Source organism: Pongo pygmaeus, chromosome 1, assembly GCF_028885625.2.
Source record: "Pongo pygmaeus isolate AG05252 chromosome 1, NHGRI_mPonPyg2-v2.0_pri, whole genome shotgun sequence".
NCBI classification, from domain to species: domain Eukaryota; kingdom Metazoa; phylum Chordata; class Mammalia; order Primates; family Hominidae; genus Pongo; species Pongo pygmaeus.
The window spans coordinates 227,357,457-227,379,951 of record NC_072373.2 but is presented as its reverse complement, the minus strand read 5'-3'; the positions used below and the strand labels follow the sequence as shown (position 1 = coordinate 227,379,951).

Sequence of the window (22,495 nt, the reverse complement as noted above, 5' to 3'; positions counted from 1 at the left end):
GATATTCAAGTGGTCGTAAGCACATGAAAAGGTGCTTGAGATCATCAGTCGTCAGGGAACTGCAAATCAAAACCACAGTGAGATGCTGCTTCACACCCACTAGGATAACAACCAGCGTGGGCAAGGATGTGGAGCGGCTGGAACCCTCAGGCCCCATTGACGGGAAGGGAAAACGGTGCAGCTGTTGTGGAAAATAGTCTGGCAGTTTCTCAACGATTACACAGAATCGCCATGTGACCCAGCAGCTCCACTCCTAGGTATGTACCCAAGAGAAATGAAAACACATCCACACCAAAACTCGTCCGTGAGCGTTTACAGTAGCTTTATTCATAATAGCCAAAAGGTGGAAACCACCCAAGTCTCCAATGATGAACACATGGATAAACAGAGTGTGGCACATCCATACAATGGAATTACTCACTATGAAGAATGAAGAGGAATGAAACACAGCATGGCCGAGCCTTGAAACCATGCCACGTCAAGAAGCCTGCACATACAGTAGGGTTCCATTCATAGGAAACATCCAGAACGGGGATGTTAGAGAGATGGAAAATAGATTAGTGGTTGTTTAGGGTTGGGGGTGGGGTAGAGGGGAGGGAGGTTGGTAGCTAAAGAGTATGAGGTTTCTTTTTGAGGTGGTGAAAATGCTCTGAAATTGACTGTGGATGTGGCTGCACAACTCTGGGAATATAATAAAACCCATTGTATTATACACTTTATTTATTTTATTTATTTTTTTTGAGACGGAGTCTTGCTCTCTCCCCAGGATGGAGTACAGTGGCGCGATCTCAGCTCACTGCAACCTCCGCCTCCTGGGTTCAAGCGATTCTCTTGCCTCAGCCTCCCGAGTTGCTGGAATTACAGGCATGTACCACCACGCCCGGCTAATTTTTGTATTTTTAGTAGAGACAGGGTTTCACCATGTTGGCCAGGATGGTCGCGATCTCCTGACCTTGTGATCTGCCCGCCTCGGCCTCCGAAAGTGCTGGGATTACAGGCGTGAGCCACCGTGCCCGGCCTCTGAATTGTACACTTTAAATGGGTGAATTGTAAGGAGTGTGAATTATATTTCAATAAAGCTACTTAAAATAAAGAAAAGAAACTGCCAAGTTGTATGCTAGAGTGGCCATCTTACCTTTCCACTGCGCAGTTTCTGTGCAGCCTCGTCAGCTTTTGGCGCTGTTGCTATTTTTAATTTTAGCCATTCTGATTGCAGTGTGGTGATGTCTCATTGTGCCCTTAATATGCATTTCCCTAATGGCTAACAGTGCTGACTATCTGAATATCTTTTGTAAAAATAGAGACAGGGTCTCACTCTGTTGCTTAGGTTGGAGTGCAGTGGCAATCATGGCTCACTGCAAGCCTGAACTCCTGGGCTCACGTGATCCTCCTACCTCAGCCTCCCAAGTAACTGGGACTACAGGTGTGCACCACCATGTGCGGCTAATCATTATTATATTTTTTTAGAGATGGGGTCTTGCTTTTTTTTTTTAAGAGATGGGGTCTTGGTTGCCAGGTTGGTCTCAAACTCCTGCCCTTAAGTGATTCTCCCACCTCGGTCTCTGAAAGTGCTGGGATTACAGGCGTGAGCCACCGCGCCCAGCCCTAAATATCTTTTTATGTGCTTATTTGCCATCTGTAGATTCTCCTTGGTGAAGTGTTTCTTCTTATCTCTTGTCCATTTTCTAATTGGATTATTATTTTTTTTACTGTTGCGTTTTGAAAGTCACCCCCCCGCCCGCCACCAAAATACCTGGACATGAGTTCTTTGTCAGACATGTGGTTTGCAAATATTTACCCTGTGGCTTGCCTTTTCATTCTCTTAAGAGCATTTTTTTGCAGAGTAAGAGTTTTTAGTTTTGAAGAAGCTCAGTGTGTTGATTTTCTCTTTTATGCAGTGCTTTTGATGTTAGGTCTAAGTACTTCCACCAAGTCCTCACTCCCCAGCATGTCCTCCTGTTTTCTTCTGACCCGCTGATGTGATTGTGAGACTTTTCTCATATGGTGGATCGCACTGATCGCTTTTCAGGTGTGAACCAGCCTTACCTTCCTACTTGGCCGTGGTGATACTTCTTTTTGCATGTTACTGAGTTCTCTTTGCTAACATTTTGTTAAGGTCCTGGGTAGACTTTGCTTTAACTTCCTATTAAGAGCCTGCCCGGAGAGCTCGCTGCTTCAGGGAGTTGTGAAAAGGCTCCAGGAGAGAGTAGGAAAAGTGATAGGAAGAATCTGAAAGCAACGTCTCCAGGAAGGGCCAAAGGAGGGGCGCATGGTTTGGAGGGGAGGAGGCCAAATGGGAAAGCAGCCGTCTCTTGGTGCACTTTCGTCTGTCTTCTAAAGCACACCCCGCCCCTTCTTCCTCTGTCCTCATGCCGCCCTGGTGCGTGGTCCCCAGCTGTTGGTGTCAGGGCAAGGACAAAGACCAGGGACACCTTGAGTCTGAGTCCTGGTGATTGCCAGGCCCTGGGGAATGGGGGAAGATGTGGTCAGAGGCTCTTCTTGTGACCAGGGCAGGGTGTGTCTTCTGCTGGACTGGCACCTTTTTGTTTGTCCCGTTGGTGGCAGATGTGAGTGACATCGGGCGCTTCCTCAGTGCATTTCACGAGCCGCAAGTGGGGCTCATCCAGGCCGCCCAGCAGCTGCTGTGTGATGAGCAGGCCCCGCAGAGGCAGAGGCTGCTGGCTGACCTCCTGCACAACGTCAGCCAGAACATCGCGGCTGAGACCCGGGCTGAGGACCCGCCGTGGTTTGAAGGTGCGTGGGGGCTGCAACTGGCAGGGGAGAGGCTTCTTCGGAGCCTGAGGTGCCAGGAGAAGTTGGGTTCCAAAAAGTCCCCAGTGAAGGGCTGGCCTGTACCCTCGTGGGTTGAGGTGGGGGACTTGGAAGAAAATGTGCTTATTTCCCAGCATTTCCCAGCCTCGTGGGAAAGGCACCCAGCAAGGACTCACGTGGGGCCAGAGTCCAGGGCAGCCCTCGGATGGGACTTTTTATATTTTTATATATATTTTTTGAGATGGAGTCTTGCTCTGTCCCCCAGGCTGGAGTGCGGTGGCGTGATCTTGGCTCACCACAACCTCTGCCTCCCTGCACCCTCTGCCTCCCAGGTTAAAGCGATTCTCCTGTCTCAGCCTCCTGAGTAGCTGAGATTACAGGCAAGTGCAACCACACCCTGCCAATTTTTGTATTTTTAGTTGAGATGAGGTTTCGCCATGTTGGCCAGGCTGGTCTCGAACTTCTGACCTCAGCCTCCCAAAGTGCTAGGATTACAGGCGTGAGCCACCGCGCCTGGCCTATTATAATTATTTTAAAAATTGTGCTGAAGTACATATGACATAAAATTTACCATCTCAACCATTTTTTTAGTGCACAGGTCATTGGCATTAGGTACAGTCACATTCTATGTGGCCATCCCCACCGTCATCTCCAGAACTCCTTCCGCCTTGCAAAGCTGAACCTGTGTCCCCGTTACATTCACTCCCCCTTCCCCCTCCGCCAGCCCCTGGCAACTACCGTTCCGGTTTTTGTCTCTCTGATTTGATGACTCTAGGGACCTCATATGAATGGAGTCACACAGTATTTGTCCTTTTGTAACTGGCTTATTGCACTCAGCACAGTGTCCTCAAGGTTCATCCATATCATAGCATATATCAAAATTTCCTTTTTTTTTTGAGACAGAGTCTTGCTCTGTTGCCCAGGCTGGAGTGCAGTGGCACGATCTCGGCTCACTGCAAGCTCCGCCTCCCGGGTTCACGCCATTCTCCTGCCTCAGCCTCCCGAGTAGCTGGGATTACAGGCGCCCGCCACCATGCCCGGCTAATTTTTTTGTATTTTCAGTAGAGACGGGGTTTCACCGTGTTAGCTAGGATGGTCTCGATCTCCTGACCTCGTGATCCGCCCGCCTCGGCCTCCCAAAGCGCTGGGATCACAGGCGTGAGCCACCACTCCCAGCCAATTTCCTTCTTTTTAAGGCCAAATGACAGTCCACTGAGTGTACATACCACTCTGTCCATTCACTCCATTGTGTGTACAAACCACACTCTGTCTATTCACTCCACTGCACGTACATACCCACACACTGTCTATTCACTCCACCGCGCATACATACCACGCTCCGTCTGTTCACTCCGCTGCGCGTACGTGCCACGCTCCGTCTGTTCACTCCGCTGCGCGTACATGCCACGCTCCGTCTGTTCACTCCGCTGCGTGTAGATACCACACTGTCTATTCACTGACACTTGGGTTGCTTCCACCTTTTGGCCTGGCCTTGTAAGCCCATCAGAGGTGATGCTGAGAGATTGTAGCCTTTTTGGGAAAGGAGGGCTGAGGGCCAGCCAGAAGCTCCTTGGTGGTATTTGAGATGCTTCTAAAAACAAAAACCAAACAGGGACGCTGTCTGTGTCACCATTAGAATACTTCTCAAGATGATGCAATCTGGCCAGGTGTGGTTGCTCACACCTATAATCCTAGCACTTTGGGAGGCCGAGGCTGGAAGACAGCTTGAGCCCTGGAGTTCAAGATCAACCTAGGTAACAAAGTGAGACATCATCTCTAAAAAGATTTAAAAAGTTAGCCAGGTGTGGTGATGCGTACCTGTAGTCCTAGCCACTTGGGAGTCTGAGGCAGGAGGATTCCCCAAGCCCAAGAGGTCAAGGCTGTAGTAAGCTGTGTTCGTGCCACTGTACTCCAGCCTGGAGGACAGAGCAAGACCCTGTCAAAAAGCTGAAGCAGTATGACCCTCATATTCTACCCTGCTTGGCACCTGAGCTGGGCGGGACACAGACCCAGAGGCCCCTGGCCTGCCCTGTGGACTTGGGGGTCTTCTCGTTTTCCTTGCAGGCTTGGAGTCCCGATTTCAGAGTAAGTCTGGCTATCTGAGATACAGCTGTGAGAGCCGGATCCGGAGTTACCTGAGGGAGGTGAGTCTGAGTGAAGGCCAGGTGTGCTGGGAGGGTTTTTAGAGCCAGGCTCTGTGGGCTCTGGAAGCTTGTGGTCCTCACGATGGGCAGTTGGTAGGACCACACTCCGTGCTTGTGTGGATCTGATGGGGCTGCTCTGGTGAGGGAAGCTAGCGCATGGACCCTGTGCCTCCTACCTTCATGGGGGTGAGCACCCATCGGGCCTTTTCAGCTGCACTTGAGGTCACTGGGGTTGGGGAGCGGGGCGGTGGTGGCTCCTGCCTGCCTCCCCTCCTCTCCCCCCGAGGCTTCTTCCTGGGCAGCAGTGGCAAGCATCAGGGCAGACACAGAGCCTGAGTTGTCATTTGCCCAACTGTGACCAAGGTCAGCAGGCACTAGCAGGGATCTGAGGCCCTTCTCATGAGCCCATCCTTGGTCTACAAACCTCTCCACCTCTCCCTCCTCCCTCCCAAAGGTGGAGTCAGCTCTGCCCTCATTTCCATCCACCCCATCTGAATGTGGATTTCCTCATCACATAGCATGACATGCCACACTACACCATACCACACCATACCACACCACACCAGGCCACACCACACCAGACCACACCACACCATGCCACATCACACCAGACCACACCACACCAGGTCACATCACACCATACCACACCACACCAGGCCACATCACACCATACCACACCACACCAGGCCACACCACACCAGACCACACCACACCAGACCACACCACACCAGGCCACACCACACCAGGCCACACCACACCAGACCACACCACACCAGGCCACATCACACCATACCACACCACACCAGGCCACACCACACCAGACCACACCACACCATGCCACACCACACCAGACCACACCATACCAGGCCACATCACACCATACCACACCACACCCGGCCACACCACACCAGACCACGCCACACCACACCACACCACACCAGGCCACACCACACCAGACCACACCACACCAGGCCACACCACACCAGGCCACACCACACCAGACCACACCACACCAGGCCACATCACACCAGACCACACCACACCATGCCACACCACACCCGGCCACACCACATCATGCCACACCACACCAGGCCACACCACACCAGGCCACACCATACCATGCCACACCACACCAGACCACATCACACCATACTACACCACACCAGGCCACACCACACCATGCCACACCACACCCGGCCACACCACATCATGTGACACCACACCATACCACACCACACCAGGCCACACCACACCAGACCACACCACACCATACCACACCAGACCACGCCACACCAGACCACACCACCCCATACCACACCACACCAGACCACATCACACCAGACCACACCACACCAGGCAACATCACACCAGGCCACACCACACCATGCCACACGTCATGCCACACCATGTCATGCCACGCCACGCCACGCCACACTGCATCATTAGCACGTGGAGGGTGCTGTGGAGGCCCCTGCAATGGGTGTCCTGCATGGTCAGCCCCTACACCCTCGGCCTACTCCTCTCTGTGGCACAATTGCTAATGCTGCACTGCACCCCTGTGTTTTCTGCATCTCTTCGAGGGCCTGGCGACTGGCCATGTTCCCTCGCATTTCCCAGCCTGCTCCCTGTAGTGGAGCTAACTGATGCTGATCCTCTTCCCTGCAAGTGCAATGCCCAGGCCCTTCCACGCACCACTGCCCACTGACCAGGGCGGGACGGCTGTGCCTGCCTGACTTTGTTAGCTCATCTTCTTTTTTGAGATGGAGTCTCACTCTGTTGCTCAGGCTGGAGTACAGTGGTGCAATCTCAGCTCACTGCAACCTCTGCCTTCCAGGTTCAAGTAATCCTCCTGCCTCAGCCTCCCAAGTAGCTGGGATTACAGGCATGTGCCACCAGGCCCAGCTAATTTTTCTAGTAGAAATGGGGTTTCACCATGTTGGTCAGGCTGGTCTCAAACTCCTGACCTCAAATGATCCGCCCACCTCGGCATCCCAGAGTGCTGGGATTACAGACGTGAGCCACCACACCCAGCCTGTTAGCTCATCTAAGTCTCACCCAGCCTGGGGGCTGGTGTGGTTCCCTCCATTTCACAGGTCAGAGTCTCCCAGGGTGGGACAGCCCAGCAGTGGCTGAGAGGCCATGTGAACTCAGACCCTCTGACCACAGGACTGGGCTTGGGCAGGATCTCAGAGGGCCATGGAGTGAGATGGATCGAGAGCCAGTGTGGGTTTTGGGGCACTGTGCACCAGGCTCAGCGACGTTCCTTGGTTCCTCCAGGTGAGCTCCTACCCCTCCACGGTGGGTGTGGAGGCTCAGGAGGAATTCCTGCGGGTCCTCGGCTCCATGTGCCAGAAGCTCCGGTCTGTGCAGTACAATGGCAGCTACTTCGACAGAGGAGCCAAGGGCGGCGGCCGTCTCTGCACACCGGAAGGCTGGTTCTCCTGCCAGGTGAGCTGTGTGCCCTTTATCCTGGGGCCACCTGGCTGGCCTGTGGAACACAGCCCGCCTGGGGCGAGGCGGGTGGGGACCTTCAGCCCTTGCCCTGCCTGGGCAAAGCCTTGTGAAGAGGTACAGCCCTCACATTCCCAGGGAGGGCGGCAGTGTCTCAGCCAGTGCCTCTCAAGCTGCAGTGCACACAGGAGCCCCTGGGGAGCTTGCAGAGGGCTGCAGGGCCCTGCCCCAGGGCTTGTCTCGGTAGGGCTGGGCAGTGTCTCAGTCAGCCCTGGCTGCCATAACAGATGACCCCTGCTGGGGAGGCTGGAACGGCAGCTAGTTACTGCTCACAGTTCTGGAGGCTGGAAGCTGAGATCAGGCCCATGCTCCCGCACTGCCTTCCCAGGTGTCCCTTCTGCACCATGCTAGGCGTGGTCTGGCCTTTAGTGGTGATGCATCTGTGTCTCTGGCGAGTCCTGGGCACACCCCTCCCCCTCCCATGGTGTGGGGAGCAACTTGAGGCGCCTCTTGGCGTTCGCACACTGCAGTTGCATTCCCAGTAAGGTCCAATGATGCCCGTGATCTTCCGAGTGCCACTCAGTGGGTCCAGCAGCAGGGGCCAGGTGGTGGGCGTGGCCTCCAGTGCTTCTTCCCATGGGACAAGGCTCCTTGCTGCTCCTGCCAGGCAGATCCTTCTGGGGTGATGGGCTCTGGCCATAAAAACACTTCTTCCAAGTTAGCTTAACATTTAGACTTTGCATTGCGCTCGCTCACCACTCACTGAGTACTTCGTGCCTGGCACTGTGGGAGGGGTTGGGACACAAAGACGAAAAATCCTTCATCCCTGACGGCAGGGGGATCCTGCACAGTGGAAGGTGAAAGACACATAAACGAGCGAGACAGAGGAGGCCGTGGGGCTGCAGGAGCCGCAGCCAGTGTCACGGGAGCGAAGGCCAGTCAGGAGCGGCCCCAGGGAGGGGGTGGGGCTTTAGAGCGGGTTGACTGATAGGTGGGGGCGCAAGAGTGAGCTGGGAGGGACCAGGTGCCCCGGGCATGGCAGTGGGAAGCAGTGGGCTCTGCTGGGGAGGCTGCGAGTCCCTGGGGTGATGGGGACACAGAGTGCAGGTGGGCAATGGGGCTCCGGGCACGTGCTCTGCAGATGTCTGTGCACGAATGAGTGTGTTGAGTGCTGGGCTGCGGACCACAGGGAAGACGGAAGCTGTGGCCATGGCACCTTCAGTGAGGCAGCCCTGCCTCTGCATTGGGATCACAGGGAAACATCAGGAAGCCGTGGGGAGTGGCTGGAAAGGGAGCCTCTGGGACATGGGTCCTTGCTTCTCACGTGCTGGCCCTGCCCTGGCAAGTCAGTACCTTCCCGGCCTCACTTCCCGTGAGGTGGGGGTGCTGGGGTGTGATCACAGGGGTAACAGTGATAATAACTACCTTGTCCTCTTTGGGAACTCAGAACATATTGTTGGGGTAATGAGGGAAAAAGAAGGATCTGATTCCAGAGGCAGAGCTTTTTTTTTTTTTTTTTTTTTTGAGACGAGTCTTCCTCTGTCGCCAGGCTGGAATGCAGTGGTGCGATCTCGGCTCACTGTAACCTCTGCCTCCCAGGTTCAAGTGATTCTCCTGCCTCAGCCTCCCGAGTAGCTGGGATTACAGGCGCCCGCCACCATGCCCGTCTAATTTTTGTATGTTTAGTAGAGATGGGGTTTCACCATGTTGGCCAGGTTGGTCTCAAACTCCTGACCTCAGGTGATCCACCCACATCGGCCTCCCAAAGTGCTGGGATTCCAGGCATGAGTCACCGTGCCCGGCCAAGGCAGAACTCTGAATCTCCCTAAAGCAGCACACCCTGGATCAGGGACCAACCCCCACAGGGTGTGCCTCTCAGTAAGATCGCCTGACTTGTGTATTAGGCCATTCTCACATTGCTATAAAGAAATAGAGAGTGGGTAATTTATAAAGAAAAGAGGTGTCATTGGCTTACGGTTCAGCAGGCTGTACAGGAAGCATGGTGCTGGCATCTGCTCAGCTGCCAGGGAGGCCTCAGGAAACTCACACTTGTGGTGGAAGGGGAGGCAGGAGCAGGCACGTCTCATGTGGGGGGAGCAGGAGCGAGAGGGAGATTGAGGGGTGGGTGCTACTTTTAAGCCAGATCTCAGGAGTACTCACTCTGGCGTGGGCAGCACCCAGGGGATGGTGCTAAACCCTTCATGAGAAATCCACCCCCAGGATCCACCACCTCCCACCAGGCCCCACCTCCCACACTGGGGCTGACATTTCAACATGAGCTCTGGGGTGGGGCTGCACGTCTAAAGCATGTCACTTGGTGACTGAGACTGTATAAGAGACTCACTTCTGGCCGGGTGCAGTGGGTCACGCCTGTAATCCCCGCACTTTGGGAGGCCAAGGCGGGCTGATCACGAGGTCAAGAGATCGAGACCATCCTGGCCAACAAGGTGAAACCCCGTCTCTACTAAAAATACAAAAATTAGCGGGGCCTGATGGCAGGCGCCCGTAGTCCCAGCTACTTGGGAGGCTGAGGCAGGAGAATCGCTTGAACATGGGAGGCGGAGGTTGTAGTAAGCTGAGATTGGGCCGCTGTACTCCAGCCTGCAGCCTGGCGACAGAGCGAGATGCTGTCTCAAAAAAAAAAAAAAAAAAAAAAAAGAGACTCATTTTCTGGCCTTCCCTCGTTGTCTTTTGGCCCCCAGGGTCCCTTTGACATGGACAGCTGCTTATCAAGACACTCCATCAACCCCTACAGTAACAGGGAGAGCAGGATCCTCTTCAGCACCTGGAACCTGGATCACATGTAAGCTCACAGAACGAGTTTCAGACCCAAGAGTGCCTGTGGGGCCCTGTCCCTGCCGCGGCCCTGTCCCTGCCGCGGCCCTGTCCCTGCCACGGCCCTGTCCCTGCCGCAGCCCTGTCCCTGCCGCGGCCCTGTCCCTGCCACGGTGTTGCCTCCTTGGGTTTCAAGGGCTGCACCCGTGTTACAGCCCAGGGAAGGGGTACCTGATGGCAGCATGGGGGGCTGCTGAGTGGGCACACACCATTCCCTCCACTGTTGGTACGTGTGCCTGACCCGGAGCCATCCCTCCTGTCCCCTCCAGTCCTCCCTATGGATGGAGCTGGTGGGCAGCGTCCTTCCCAAGAACACAGGTCCCAGCCCTTGGCCGTCAGAGGTTCTGAACCTCTGTGAGTTCGAACCAGGGTGAGCTCAGAAAGCGGGAGCTCCTGGTGTTATGATAGGTAAGGGTGTTTTTCCCTTTTTCTTTTTCTTTTAGAGATGGAGTCTTGCTCTGTGGCCCAGGCTAAAGTGCAGTAGCAGGATCATGGCTCACTGAAGCCCTGAACTCTTGGCCTCAAGCGATCCTCCTGCCTCAGCCTCCTGAGTCGCAGGGACTACAGGTGCTCGCCACCATGCCTGGCTGCTTATTTTGTGGAACCAGCATGAGCAGAAGTCTCAGCTGGCAGGAGTGTTTCACAGCTGTATGAGCTCTATGGCTGTAACAAATGGGCAGGATGGAAGACTTCACTCTTTTAAACTGAGATGCATTCCTTGAATATAATTGTAGCCTTGCCCTTGCTTTTTGAAGACAAAAGCCTTCAAATGCCCTTAAAGTGGCTGTACAGGATGAGCATCCCTAATCTGAAAATCTGAAATCCGAAGTGCTCCAAAATTCAAAACGTTTTGCGACCAACATGTCGCCCAAAGGAGATGCTCATCCGGTCATTTAGGATTTGGGATTTTTTTTTTTTTTTTTTTTTTTTTTCCGAGATGAAGTTTTGCTCTTGTTGCCCAGGCTGGAGTGCAATGATGTGATCTCGGCTCACTGCAACCTCCGCCTCCCGGGTTCAAGCGATTCTCCTGCCTTAGCTTCCCCAGTAGCTGGGATTACAGGCACATGGCACCATGCCCAGCTAATTTTGTATTTTTAGTAGAGATGGGATTTCTCCATGTTGGTCAGGCTGGTCTTGAACTCCCGACCTCAGGTGATCTGCCCGCCTCAGTCTCCCAAAATTCTGGGGTTACAGGCGTGAGCCACCGCATCTGGCCGGATTTGGGATTTTTTAAAGGACGCTCAGCTAGTCAGTATAATGTAAATATTCCAAAATCCTAAAAAAATCCCAAATCCAAAATACTTCTGGTCCCCAGCATTTCAGATGGGGACATTCAACCTGTATTGCTTTCGGAGTAAGATTTTTTTTAAAGTATGTAAAACACTATGGGCATAGTTGAGCTTTTACCCTGTCCATACTCAGCCTCTACACCTTGCCCCGAGGGAAAACACTCTTGTGAAAGGTGTGTGTGCCCTTCAGAGCCCTCTCGCTGCACCTTTACCACACGCTTGTGAGTTTGACATGTACATACGTGGCATCCCAGCTGGCATCTGCAGAGCCCTGTAGCTGCACCTTTACCACACGCGTGAGTTTAACATGTACATACACGGTGGCCCACGCTGTCATCTGCAGAGCCCTCTCGCTGCATCTTTACCACACTCATGTGAGTTTGACATGTATATATGTGGTGTCCCACGCTGTCATCTGCAGAGCCCTGTAGCTGCACCTTTACCACACGCGTGTGAGTTTAACGTACATATACGGTGGCCCACGCTGTCATCTGCAGTGTACCTTTTCATTGCACGCTATGCTTAGATTTGGCATATTCATTGTAGCAGGTGCAGAACACTTCACTTCTTGAATAGGCTCTAATTTTGACATCTTTCCATACTGGTGGGCATTTAGGTTATTTCTCATTTCTCATCATTATACAAATCCCTGGGATGAACACTCTATGGAATGAACCCATATGGTCTGGTTCCGTGCTATTTAAAGTGTGATTACTTTCAAGCATTAGCAACATCTGGGAGCTGGGTGGGAATTCAGATTCTCAGGCCCCATCCAGCCGTAACCCAAGTGCCTGGGGATTGGGGTGTACGTCCCAGCATGGACAAGATGCCCCAGTGTCTGAGCTTGAGTCCCTCTAGGGAGTGTGCTGGGTCCTAATGACACCTCTGTTCCCTCTCTGAGCCTGGCCAGGCTGCTCTCGCGTGTCCCAGCCTACACGCTCGCCATCCGTGTGAGTTCATGCTTTCCCAGGTTCTTGCTGACACTTGGTGTAATTGTACCTTTTTGCATTTTCCCAACCTGATAGGTGAGACACAGATTCTCTTGCTCTAATTTTCATTTTCCTGATGACTAGGAAGGTTGAGCTTCTCTTTCCATGTGTGTGGCCGCTTGTGTCTTCTGTGTTTCTTTCCTTTGCTCGTTCTGTCTTGGACTGTGGTCTTATTTGTGGGCATGCTTTACACATTCTGGATACGTTAATCCTATGATATCTTTTATCATAAGTTTTATTTATTTATTTTTTGAGATAGAGTCTCACTCTGTTGCCCAGGCTGGAGTGCAGTGGCGTGATCTCGGCTCACTGCCACCTCCACCTCCTAGATTCAAGTGATTGTCCTGCCTCAGCTTCCCGAGTAGCTGGGACTACAGGTGTGCACCACCACACCCGGCTAATTTTTGTATTTTTTTAGTAGAGATGGGGTTTTGCCGTGTTGGCCAGGCTGGTCTCAAACTCTGACCTCAGGTGATCTGCCCACCTCGGCTTTCCAAAGTGCTGAGATTATAGGCATGAGCCACTGTGCCTGGCCCACAGCAAGTTTTCAGTGTTAATGTGCTCAGATGTTCCCTTTGTGTGTTAAGAAATCCTGCCCTACCCTGTCTATCCAAAAGAGATTCTCCTACTCTTTTCTCTGCTGGTTTGCTGGACCCCTTGCCACATGCAACAAGTACCCAAAAATGTTTTCTCCCGGCCATCCAAATGCTCTTGTCCTTTTCAAGACCATTGCGGGTGGGGATGTCAATCTAGGGGACACAACTAGCATTTACAGAATGAAATAGGCCATCCTAGAACAGAGTACAGATGGAAATAGCAGAAGGGACAGCGTGAGTCAGAGGAATGTTTCACCAAGTGTTTGCTGCAGTTATATTTTCTCTCACGCTTCCTAAATATGTATACTCACACACAGATAAGTGCGTTGAGTTTTAATTAAAAATGTAGTTTTTAGCACCGGTCTTTGGAAAGTTGCAGAGACAGTGGTTTGTTTGCCACAGGCCTGTCCTGACGTTTGTGGGGGTTGACACCATGTGCCACATGTTTAACTATTTAAGAATTAAAAGCTAATGAACAATGAAATAAAATGCATGCTGTCCCCCTACCTGGACTTACATAGCATCATGGCTGGGAAGGTTTGAGAAGAATTTGCAGGCCTTTCCCAGTTCCGGGATGTGCACGGCAGTGGAACCTAAACATGGCCTGCCACCTGCTGCCTGCGCCTTCTCTTCCCACCCTTAGTGTCACCTCACACCAGGGGCCTGCACAGAGAGCGTCCAGGCCTGGAACACCTTCCCCCTCGGGCTGAAGGGCATGGGCCCTGGGGCTCGGCCTGTCCGAGGAGGATGGCCTGGCCCAGAGCCCGTGCGGTTCAGGGGCCCCTGGGTGGAAGGTGGCACGGGGAGCGTCCGTGTGGGCTCTGGGTGGACCCAACTCCTCAGCCCAGAAGAATCCTGCCTGCGGTGGGAGGGCTGTGGTGGGTGGGGCCTGGAAAGCTCCCGTTTCCTGGAGCCCTAGGGATGTTTCTTTTAGCACCATAGCAGGATCCTCATGGCCTGTGTGAGCCCTGCCGCTGGGGAACTTTCCTTTCTGTCTCTTCACAGCTGTCTTTGGCCGTCTTTGGCCCTTTACTTCACTTTATTAATGTTTGCTTTTTTTTTAAAATTTATTCCTACCTTCTACCTTTGTGGGTTTCTTCTTGCGTATTCATTTGTTCATGTCTCTTTTGTATCTAATCTGTGCTTAAGGTAGTTTCTCCTAGGCTGCATGAGCTGTGTCTTGGGGGTTCAGTTTTTTGTTTTTTTTTTTGTTTTTTTTTTTTGTTTTTGAGGCAGTCTCACTCTGTCACCCAGGCTGGAGTGCAGTGGCATGATCTCGACTCACTGGAACCTCTGCCTCCCAGGTTCAAGCGGTTTTTCATGCCTCAGCCTCCCAAGTAGCTGGGATTACAGGTGCGCACCATGCCGCCTGGCTAATTTTTGTATTTTTGGTAGAGACGGGGTTTCACCATGTTGACCGAGCTGGTCTCGAACTTCTGACCTCAAGTGATCCACCCGCCTCAGCCTCCCAAAGTGCTGGGATCACAGGTGTGAGCCACCACGCCGAGCTGGAGTTGTTTTGAGACTGCATAATTTACATTATGATTTTGTTTTTGACCCATGGATTTTTCAGAAGTCTTTTTAGTTTCCGGACATGTTTTCATGTTTGTGTACGGTGTCTTGTGTTCCTGCCTGCCTTTTGTTGTGGTCTGTTTCCTTGTAACTGGTCAGCGTTTATAGATGTTCATAATGCTCAGCACCTCAGTTCCACTGTGCCAGCTTTCTATTCTGTGCCGGATTTCTATTCTGTGTTGGATTTCTCTCGGTCCTGTGGCGTTTCCACCCCTTTCCTTTGGCCTTTATGTGCCATTAGGTTAGGGCTTATCTCTTGTTAGCCAAGGGTAACGGCCTTTCGTCTTCATCTAACCTGAGATTCTGTCATTCAGCCAGCCGCAGCTTGAACCTCCTGCTGCAGGTGTTGTGACAGCTGCTGTCTCCTAGAACGTGACTCTGTGGGGTCCCTCGCTCTCAACTGTGTCCCCAGTGTGTGGGACGTGGGACAGAGTTTGGCCATGATGGCTACTCAGTGAATATCTTTTTTTTTTTTTTTTTTGAGACGGGGTCTTGCTGTGTCGCCTGGGCTGGAGTCCAGTGGCGCGATCTCCGCTGACTGCAACCTCCACCTCCTGGGTTCAAGTGATTCTTGTGCCTCAGCCTCCCAAGTAGCTGGGATCACAGGCACCTGCCACCACGCCTGGCTAATTTTTGTATTTTTAATAGAGACAGGGTTTCACTATGTTGGCCAGGCTGGTCTCGAGCTCCTGACCTCAAGTGATCTGCCCACCTCAGCCTCCCAAAGTGCTGGGGTTACAGGCGTGAGCCACCACGCTGAGCCCACTCAGTGAACCTCTGTTGACCGTTTTGTTGAGTGAATATGTAGATTGGATTTTAGCTGCTTTACTCTGGGTTTGTATCCAGCATGCTGCATCTTCACTTTCTTCTGATCTCTTGTGTGCCTTCTGTTGACCTACTTGAGTTTCCTTCTTTCCCTTGTCCATCACCCCACCCTTTTGTGGTTTGACGTTCATGGTGTCCCTAATGTTAGTGATACTGGAAGACGGCACTGCTGCTGTCCCCTCTCCCGGGCCGGCCTCGTTGTGACCCTCTGCGGTATTCTTTAGTGTTCGTGTCTCACCTTATTTTAATCCTGCACAAAATGCTGGTGTGGTTTTATGGCCAACACTTCCATTTATTTATCAACAGATTCACCCGCGTCTGTGTTTGCCAGTGCTTCTTGCATCTCACCTCTGGGTTCATTTTCTGATTATTGATGTGTAGCCCTTAGTGTTTCTTCCACAAATGGCTGTGAGGGGTAAACTCTACTCAGTGTTTGAAAAGGTCCGTTCAGCTTCCACTCTTGAGTAATTATTTAGTTAGTACTGAATTCTAGGATGACAGATACCTACCTTCAGTACTTTGAAGAATAACTCCATTGTCTTCTGGAATCTGTGAGAAGTCTGTTGGCAGCCTAATTTTCTGCCTTTTTAATGGTAGTTTTAGATTTTTCTCCTCCTCTTGGAAAATGATAAGTATCTAGGTAGAGTTCTTTCTTTTGGATTCTGCCTGGGACTTGTATTCCTTGTGCTGAGGACACGCTTTTCTTTGGTTTTGGAAAATGCTTCTGCGTTGATGAGGTGTGGGTTCTTTTTGATTCTGCCTGTGCAGTTTTCCAGGAGCGGCTGTTAGCTGTGTGTTGGACCTTCTCATTGTGCTCTCCTCACGCTGTGCCTGCGTCTGGGCTGCTGTCTCACTGGGACTTTCTGCTGTGGACTCCATCATGTCCCCCAAGATTCGTATGTTGAAACCCTAATCCCCAGTGTGACTGCATCAGGTGATAAGGTCTTTGGGAGATAATGAAGGTCATGAGGGTGGGGCCCTAATCCACTAGGACTGGTGTCCTTAGAAAATGGGAAAGGAGCTCACTCTCCCTCTGTCTCCACCACGTGAGGACACAGCGAGAAGGCGGCCGTCTACCAGCCTGGAGGAGAGCCCTTACTAGCACCCAGCGTGCGGCACCTGTTCTTCCAGCCTCCAGGACTGTGAGAGAGTAAATACTCAGTCTGTGGTATTTTCCTCTGGCAGCTGGAGCACACTAAGACACTCCTGTATTGTTCAGGAATTCTCTCTTCAGCTGTTCATGTGTACATTCTGTCCGCTGAGTACATGCTTCCTTTTTTGGGTTCCTAAAGAGCCCAAAAGAAGTGCTTTTGGGTTCTTTATAAAATGAGCCTTTTTTATGCCAGTCTGTTTTCATTATTTCCATTTCTTTTTAATCACTTTAATCATTAATCATCCATTTTAAGCATATTTGTTTTACGGTCACATGCTAAAGCATTCAACCTTGCCCACAGAGAGGTCTGGCATTCGTTCTTGAGCCCTGGGAGGTAAACGCCAATGCCTTCAAATGTCCTGCCTGGTAGGAGTGTCTTTGTTCACCTGGGGGCCTTGGGTCACTGGATAGTTTAATGGGGTGATTTAGGATGGGGTCTTTGGGTCAGCTTGACCTCTAGAGGGTTTGAGGTGGAGGTTGGCGCTGTGGGCCATCAGCCATGTCTGTGTGAGCCCCAGTAAAGGCTGGCGCCCAGGCCTGGTGAGCTTCCCGGTTGGCAGTGTCGTCACAGAGGGCTGTGGAAGTTAGTGCTTGGGGAAGGTAGGGCTGGCCATGACCCCACAGGGAGGGGACAGTTGGAAGCTCTGGGATTGGAACCTTCCAGGACCGCCCCCTCTGTGCCTCTTAACCTTGGCTGATTTTCATCTGCAGCTATAAGAAATGATAACCTTGAGTCCAATGGCTCGTTGGGGGATCTGCGAGTCCTTTCAGAGAGTTATGGAGTCTGAGGTGGTCTCAGGGACCCCTCCCTGCTGTAGTTGGTGTCAGGAGTGAGGGTCCTTGTGGACTGTGCTAGGCTCCTGAAGGGCTTGTCACGTGAGCAGCCCTGTGCCGCTGCTGGGTTGGCCTCTCCTGCTGGTGGAGCCTTCTGCTGCTGTGTGTTTGGGCCCGGAGCTCGCTTCAGTAGGAAGTGCTTCCCGTAGGCCTCCTCTGTGCTCCGGTGTGTCACAGCCCCCCTTCAGCGTGGCTCTTCGTGGGTTCGGATTTGATTCCTGCAGATGCCCAGGGTTTCCCTGTGACTTGGAAGCAACTTCCTGCCATTTTTTGCTTGTGGTTCCCTGCCTTGTTGGTTGTGTACTTTGGGCTGTACACCCTGCGTTCTGTGGATGACTGTGAAGGTGGGGACAGGAACGCACTCCCAGTGTCTACACCCTGTGTGCTCCCCTGCCTTCTCTCCCCACGCTGAATTCAGGCTTGTCCACGTGACACCAGTGAAGGCAACACTGAGCTAACAGAGGCCTGCTTGTGTGGGGGACTTGTCCCCTCTGAACACTGCCATGGCCATGTGAGGGAGCCTGTCCTGGCTCCTTCAGGATGGGGGAGGACAGGGGAGAAGGGCCCAGCCCTAGGCCACCCTCCATCAGACACAGCTCCCGTGTGCACCAGGCAACACCAGCAGAAGGCCCCCCAGGCCAACCCCCGGAAGCCACTGCGTTTTGTGGTGGCTGCTTCTGCAGCATTAGATAATGGGCTCAGTGGGTTTCCCTTCCTCTTACCCAAGCCCCGGGCTCCACTCAAGCTTTTCTATCCCCCTTAATGGCTATGGCAGGGGTCTCTCCCTGTCTTTCTAGGGTCCCCTGGGCCTGTATCAGGGACTGGAACCCTGGTGAGCCCCTGGACCATAGCTTGCCTGTGTGCACTAATTTCTCTTTGGTTTCTGGCAGCTGGGGAGCCCCTTTCTTTTGATCTCAACTAAGTATTTTAACAAGGTGACTTTTGGCTGGGTGTGGTGGCTCACGCCTATAGTCTCAGCACTGTGGGAGGCCAAGGTCGGGAGTTCAAGGCCAGCCTGGCCAACATGGTGAAACCCCGTCTACTAAAAATACAAAATACAAATACAAAAATTAGCTGGGTGTGGTGGCGCATGCCTGTAATCCCAGCTACTCAGGAGGCTGAGGCAGGAGAATGACTTGAACCCAGGAGGCGGACATTGCAGTGAGCTGAGATCGTGCCACTGCACTCCAGCCTGGGTGACAGAGCAAGACTCTGTTTCAAAAAAAAAAAAAAGGCGACTTTTGCTCAGCATTTTGTGGGTTGTAGGGAGAGGGGTCTGCACCAGTTTAGCTCACCACCCACCATAAGCCCTCCTGGCCATGAGGTCTCTAAACCCCACTTGTTACTGCACAGTCTTCCAAATGGTTTATAAGTGAAACAACAATATCATGGTGTGTGTGTGTGTGTGTGTGTGTTTGGGACAGTCTCGCTCCAACCAGGCTAGAGTGCAGTGGCATGATCTTGGCTCACTGCAACCTCCGCCTCCCGGGTTCAAGTGATTTTCATGCCTCAGCCTCCTGAGTAGTAGCTGGGATTACAGGCGTGCGCCACTATGCCTGGCTAATTTTTTTGTAATTTTTGTAGAGATGGGGTTTCACCATGTTGGCCAGGCTGCTCTCAAACTCCTGGCCTCAAGTGATCACCCACCTCATCCTCTCAAAGTGTTAGAATTACAGATGTGAGCCACCGCGCCTAGCCTTATGTAGTTGTTTTCTTTTTTTCAGACAGAATCTCACTCTGTTGCCCAGGCTGGAGTGCGGTGGCACAATCTCTGCTCTCTGCAACCTCTGCCTCCAGGGTTCAAGCAGTTCTCCTGCTTCAGCCTCCTGGGCAGCTGGGATTACAGGCATGCATCACCATGCCCAGCTAATTTTTGTATTTTTAGTAAAGATGAGGTTTCGCCATCTTGGCCAGGCTGGTCTTGAACTCCTGACCTCAGGTGATCCCCCCACCTCAGCCTCCCAAAGTGCTGGGATTACAGGTGTGAGCCACTGCGCCTGGCCTCATGTAGTTTTTTAAACAGATACACATGTATGCATATAACGGTATAAGATTAGGATTGGAAAGATCAATAGCAAACCCTTAATAGTGATTACCTCTGAGGGGAAGGAAGGAGATGAGATGACAAGTGGTATCAAAAGTCACTTCAGCTTCCTTTGTAAGGCTCTGTTTTTAAAACTTTCATGTCCTATCATGTAATTTTTTGGGGGTAAATCTATACGTAGATGAAACGTGGAGGCAGTTAAGCCAGTTGTTGATGGTGGGTGACTGTAAGTGATGGGAAGGTGGTTGACCCCCTTTATTTTCTGCGTACTTTTCAGTATTCTGAACAGTGACACAAGTCTTTTTTTTTTTTTTTTTTTTTGAGATGGTGTTTTGCTTTTGTTGCCTAGGCTGGAGTGCGGTGGCGTGATCTTGGCTCACTGCAACCTCCACCTCCAGGGTTCAAGTGATTCTCCTGCCTCAGCCTCCCAAGTAGCTGGGATAACAGGTGCCCACCACCAAGCCCAGCCAATTTTTTGTATTTTTAGTAGAGATGGGGTTTCACTATGTTGGCCAAGCTGGTCTCGAACTCCCAACCTCAAGTGATCCGCCCGCCTCGGCCTCCCAAAGTGTTGGGATTACAGGCGTGAGCCACCGCGCCTGGCCACAAGTCAAGTTTTAAAAAGTAAGAGGAGCAAGGGTGCTTGCATCAGGCTTTGCTCAACAAACCTGGCCAGTAGGTGCGGCCGCGTGTCTGTGATGGCACTTAGGGGAATTTGTGAAGAGCTGTGACTGCAATGCGCTGCTGTGACCTGTTGCCTGTGGCACCGTGACCACAGAAAATGATGTCTCTAACTTTACTTTGCAGAATAGAAAAGAAACGCACCATCATTCCTACACTGGTGGAAGCAATTAAGGAACAAGACGGAAGAGAAGTGGACTGGGAGTATTTTTATGGCCTGCTTTTTACCTCAGAGAACCTAAAACTAGTGCACATTGTCTGCCATAAGAAAACCACCCACAAGCTCAACTGTGACCCGAGCAGAATCTACAAACCCCAGACAAGGTTGAAGCGGAAGCGGCCTGTGCGGAAACGCCAGTGACACGTACACACCACGTTCTGGTCTTTGTTTGAGGCCTGACGTGGGCATCATTTTAACAGGTGCCTTTTTTGTTATCTTGTTTTTTTCTTTTTTTTTGGTCACTCCAGTAGCTCCTGGAAAAAACCTTAAAAAATGTTTCCTGCAAATCTGATTTCATTACATTTCTGAATTGTTGTTTTGTTTTGTTTTGTAGATCGAGTTTCACTTTTGTTGCCCAGGCTGGAGTGTAGTGGCGCAATCTCGGCTCACTGCAACCTCCGCCGTCTGGGTTCAAGTGATTCTCCTGCCTCAGCCTCCCGAGTAGCTGGGATTACAGGCATGTGCCACCACTCCCGGCTAATGTTTGTATTTTTAGTAGAGACGGGGTTTCGCCATGTTGGTCAGGCTGGTCTCGAACTCCTGACCTCAGGTGATCCGCCCGCCTCAGCCTCCCAAAGTGCTGGGATGACAGGTGTGAGCCACTGTGCCCAGCCTGAATCACTTCTTATACCTTCTGACAGCCCAACTTCCAGAGGACAGCTCTGGGGTACTTGCTGGATGTCTCTGAGTTCCTGGTCATACGGGGCAGTAGGGATAAGAATTGTCTCTGGGCAGAGGAATTCTTCTGTTCTCTGGTTTCACCAGCGTTGGGTTTGCTCATGTAATGTGGTCATCATACTCAAATGGTGTCATGGCTGAAGTTGGCCACTCCTGCTTGAGGGACAAGTTGTTTATGCATCAGCTCTCTGCTGGGTTCCCTTTCCATGGCAAATGGGCAGCTCCATCCTCTTCACTCTTCTAAATGCCCAAAAGAGGTGTCATGCTTTGGGGGTACGATGTTTGTACTCCATAAAGAACATACAAGGACATTCACTGCTGATTTTTTTTTTTTTTTTTTTGAGACAGGGTCTCTCTCACTCTGTCGCTCAGGCTGGAGTGCAGTGGTGCAATCTTGGCTCACTGCAACCTCCGCCTCTCAGGTTCAAGTGATTCTCCTGCCTCAGCCTCCCAAGTAGCTGGGATTACAGGCACCTACCACCATGGCCAGCTAATTTTTGTATGTTTAGTAGAAATGGGGTTTCACCATGTTGGCCAGGCTGTTCTCAAACTCCTGACCTCAGGTGATCTGCCCGCCTCGGCCTCCCAAAGTGCTGGGATGACAGGCATGAGCCACTGCACCTGACCTGCTGAGCTGTTTATAATGGCAAGAACTAGGAAACCCCCCAATGTCTGTGAGTAGGACCACAGCGATCATGCTGAACCACATGGAACTGCCCTTTTCTAGGCCAAAAATGGTGAGCGATCATTTATTTCATGATTCAACCTGATACATTTACATAGTGCAAAACTGTGTCGCAGTTTCAAGCTTTTATGAGGAAGGTGTTTCTGTGTAGAAACTGGAAGCTGTTCAGGGCACCGGCAGCTGAACCCTGCTCCGTCGGTCAGCGTTACTATCATCTCAGATCATATGGAGCTCATGTCAGCCATGTGGGCGGCAGGTGCACAGACACAGTCTGGAAGGAAACACACGGATCTGAACAGCAGTAATCCTGGGGGATACGGGGTAGGGCTGGATTACAGAGGGCTCATTTTCTACGTCATATATTTTATGATACTTGAATTTTTTGAAATGGGCATTTATTTTATAACATGTTAAAATGTACTTTTTAAATTAAGTCATTTTGTAATATTTGAATTTTTACATTTGTTGTACAATCAGGAAAAGCAATAAAGATTTTTCAAAAATAGACATGTCAAAAAAGTTTGCACTCATTGAGGATGCTGAAAATAAGGATAAAAATAAGGAGTCCGTGATGTTTTACAAATTGACTTCAGTTGTTACATTTTCTTCACAGAGCTAAAGCAATACCTTAGAATTACCCAGTCCTGTGTGGGGAATTTCTAGAAGTCCCATCTATGGTACAGTGGTATTTATCTGCTCTGATCAGGGAAGGACAAACAGTGGGAGA

General features: G+C 51.5%; 1 protein-coding gene across 3 annotated transcripts in view; it reads left to right on the top strand.

The window, feature by feature from the left end:
* DFFB (DNA fragmentation factor subunit beta) overlaps positions 1-22,271 on the top strand; it is a 28,386-nt gene extending 6,115 nt beyond the window's left edge. Inside the window, exons 3-8 of one of the 3 annotated variants that reach the window (XR_008492820.2) lie at positions 2,566-2,754; positions 4,837-4,916; positions 7,194-7,364; positions 10,070-10,170; positions 20,312-20,605; positions 20,740-22,271. Coding sequence is in view for 2 of the 3 variants with exons in the window: in XM_054442882.2 (XP_054298857.1) it covers positions 2,566-2,754; positions 4,837-4,916; positions 7,194-7,364; positions 10,070-10,170; positions 20,312-20,546 (776 nt within the window). In the remaining variant the exon portion in view is untranslated. Of the gene's footprint in view, positions 1-2,565; positions 2,755-4,836; positions 4,917-7,193; positions 7,365-10,069; positions 10,171-16,241; positions 16,370-20,311 lie in introns of all 3 variants that reach the window. The other 2 variants (XM_063660063.1, XM_054442882.2) reach the window with 2 other exon arrangements.
* Positions 22,272-22,495: the final 224 nt, after the last annotated feature.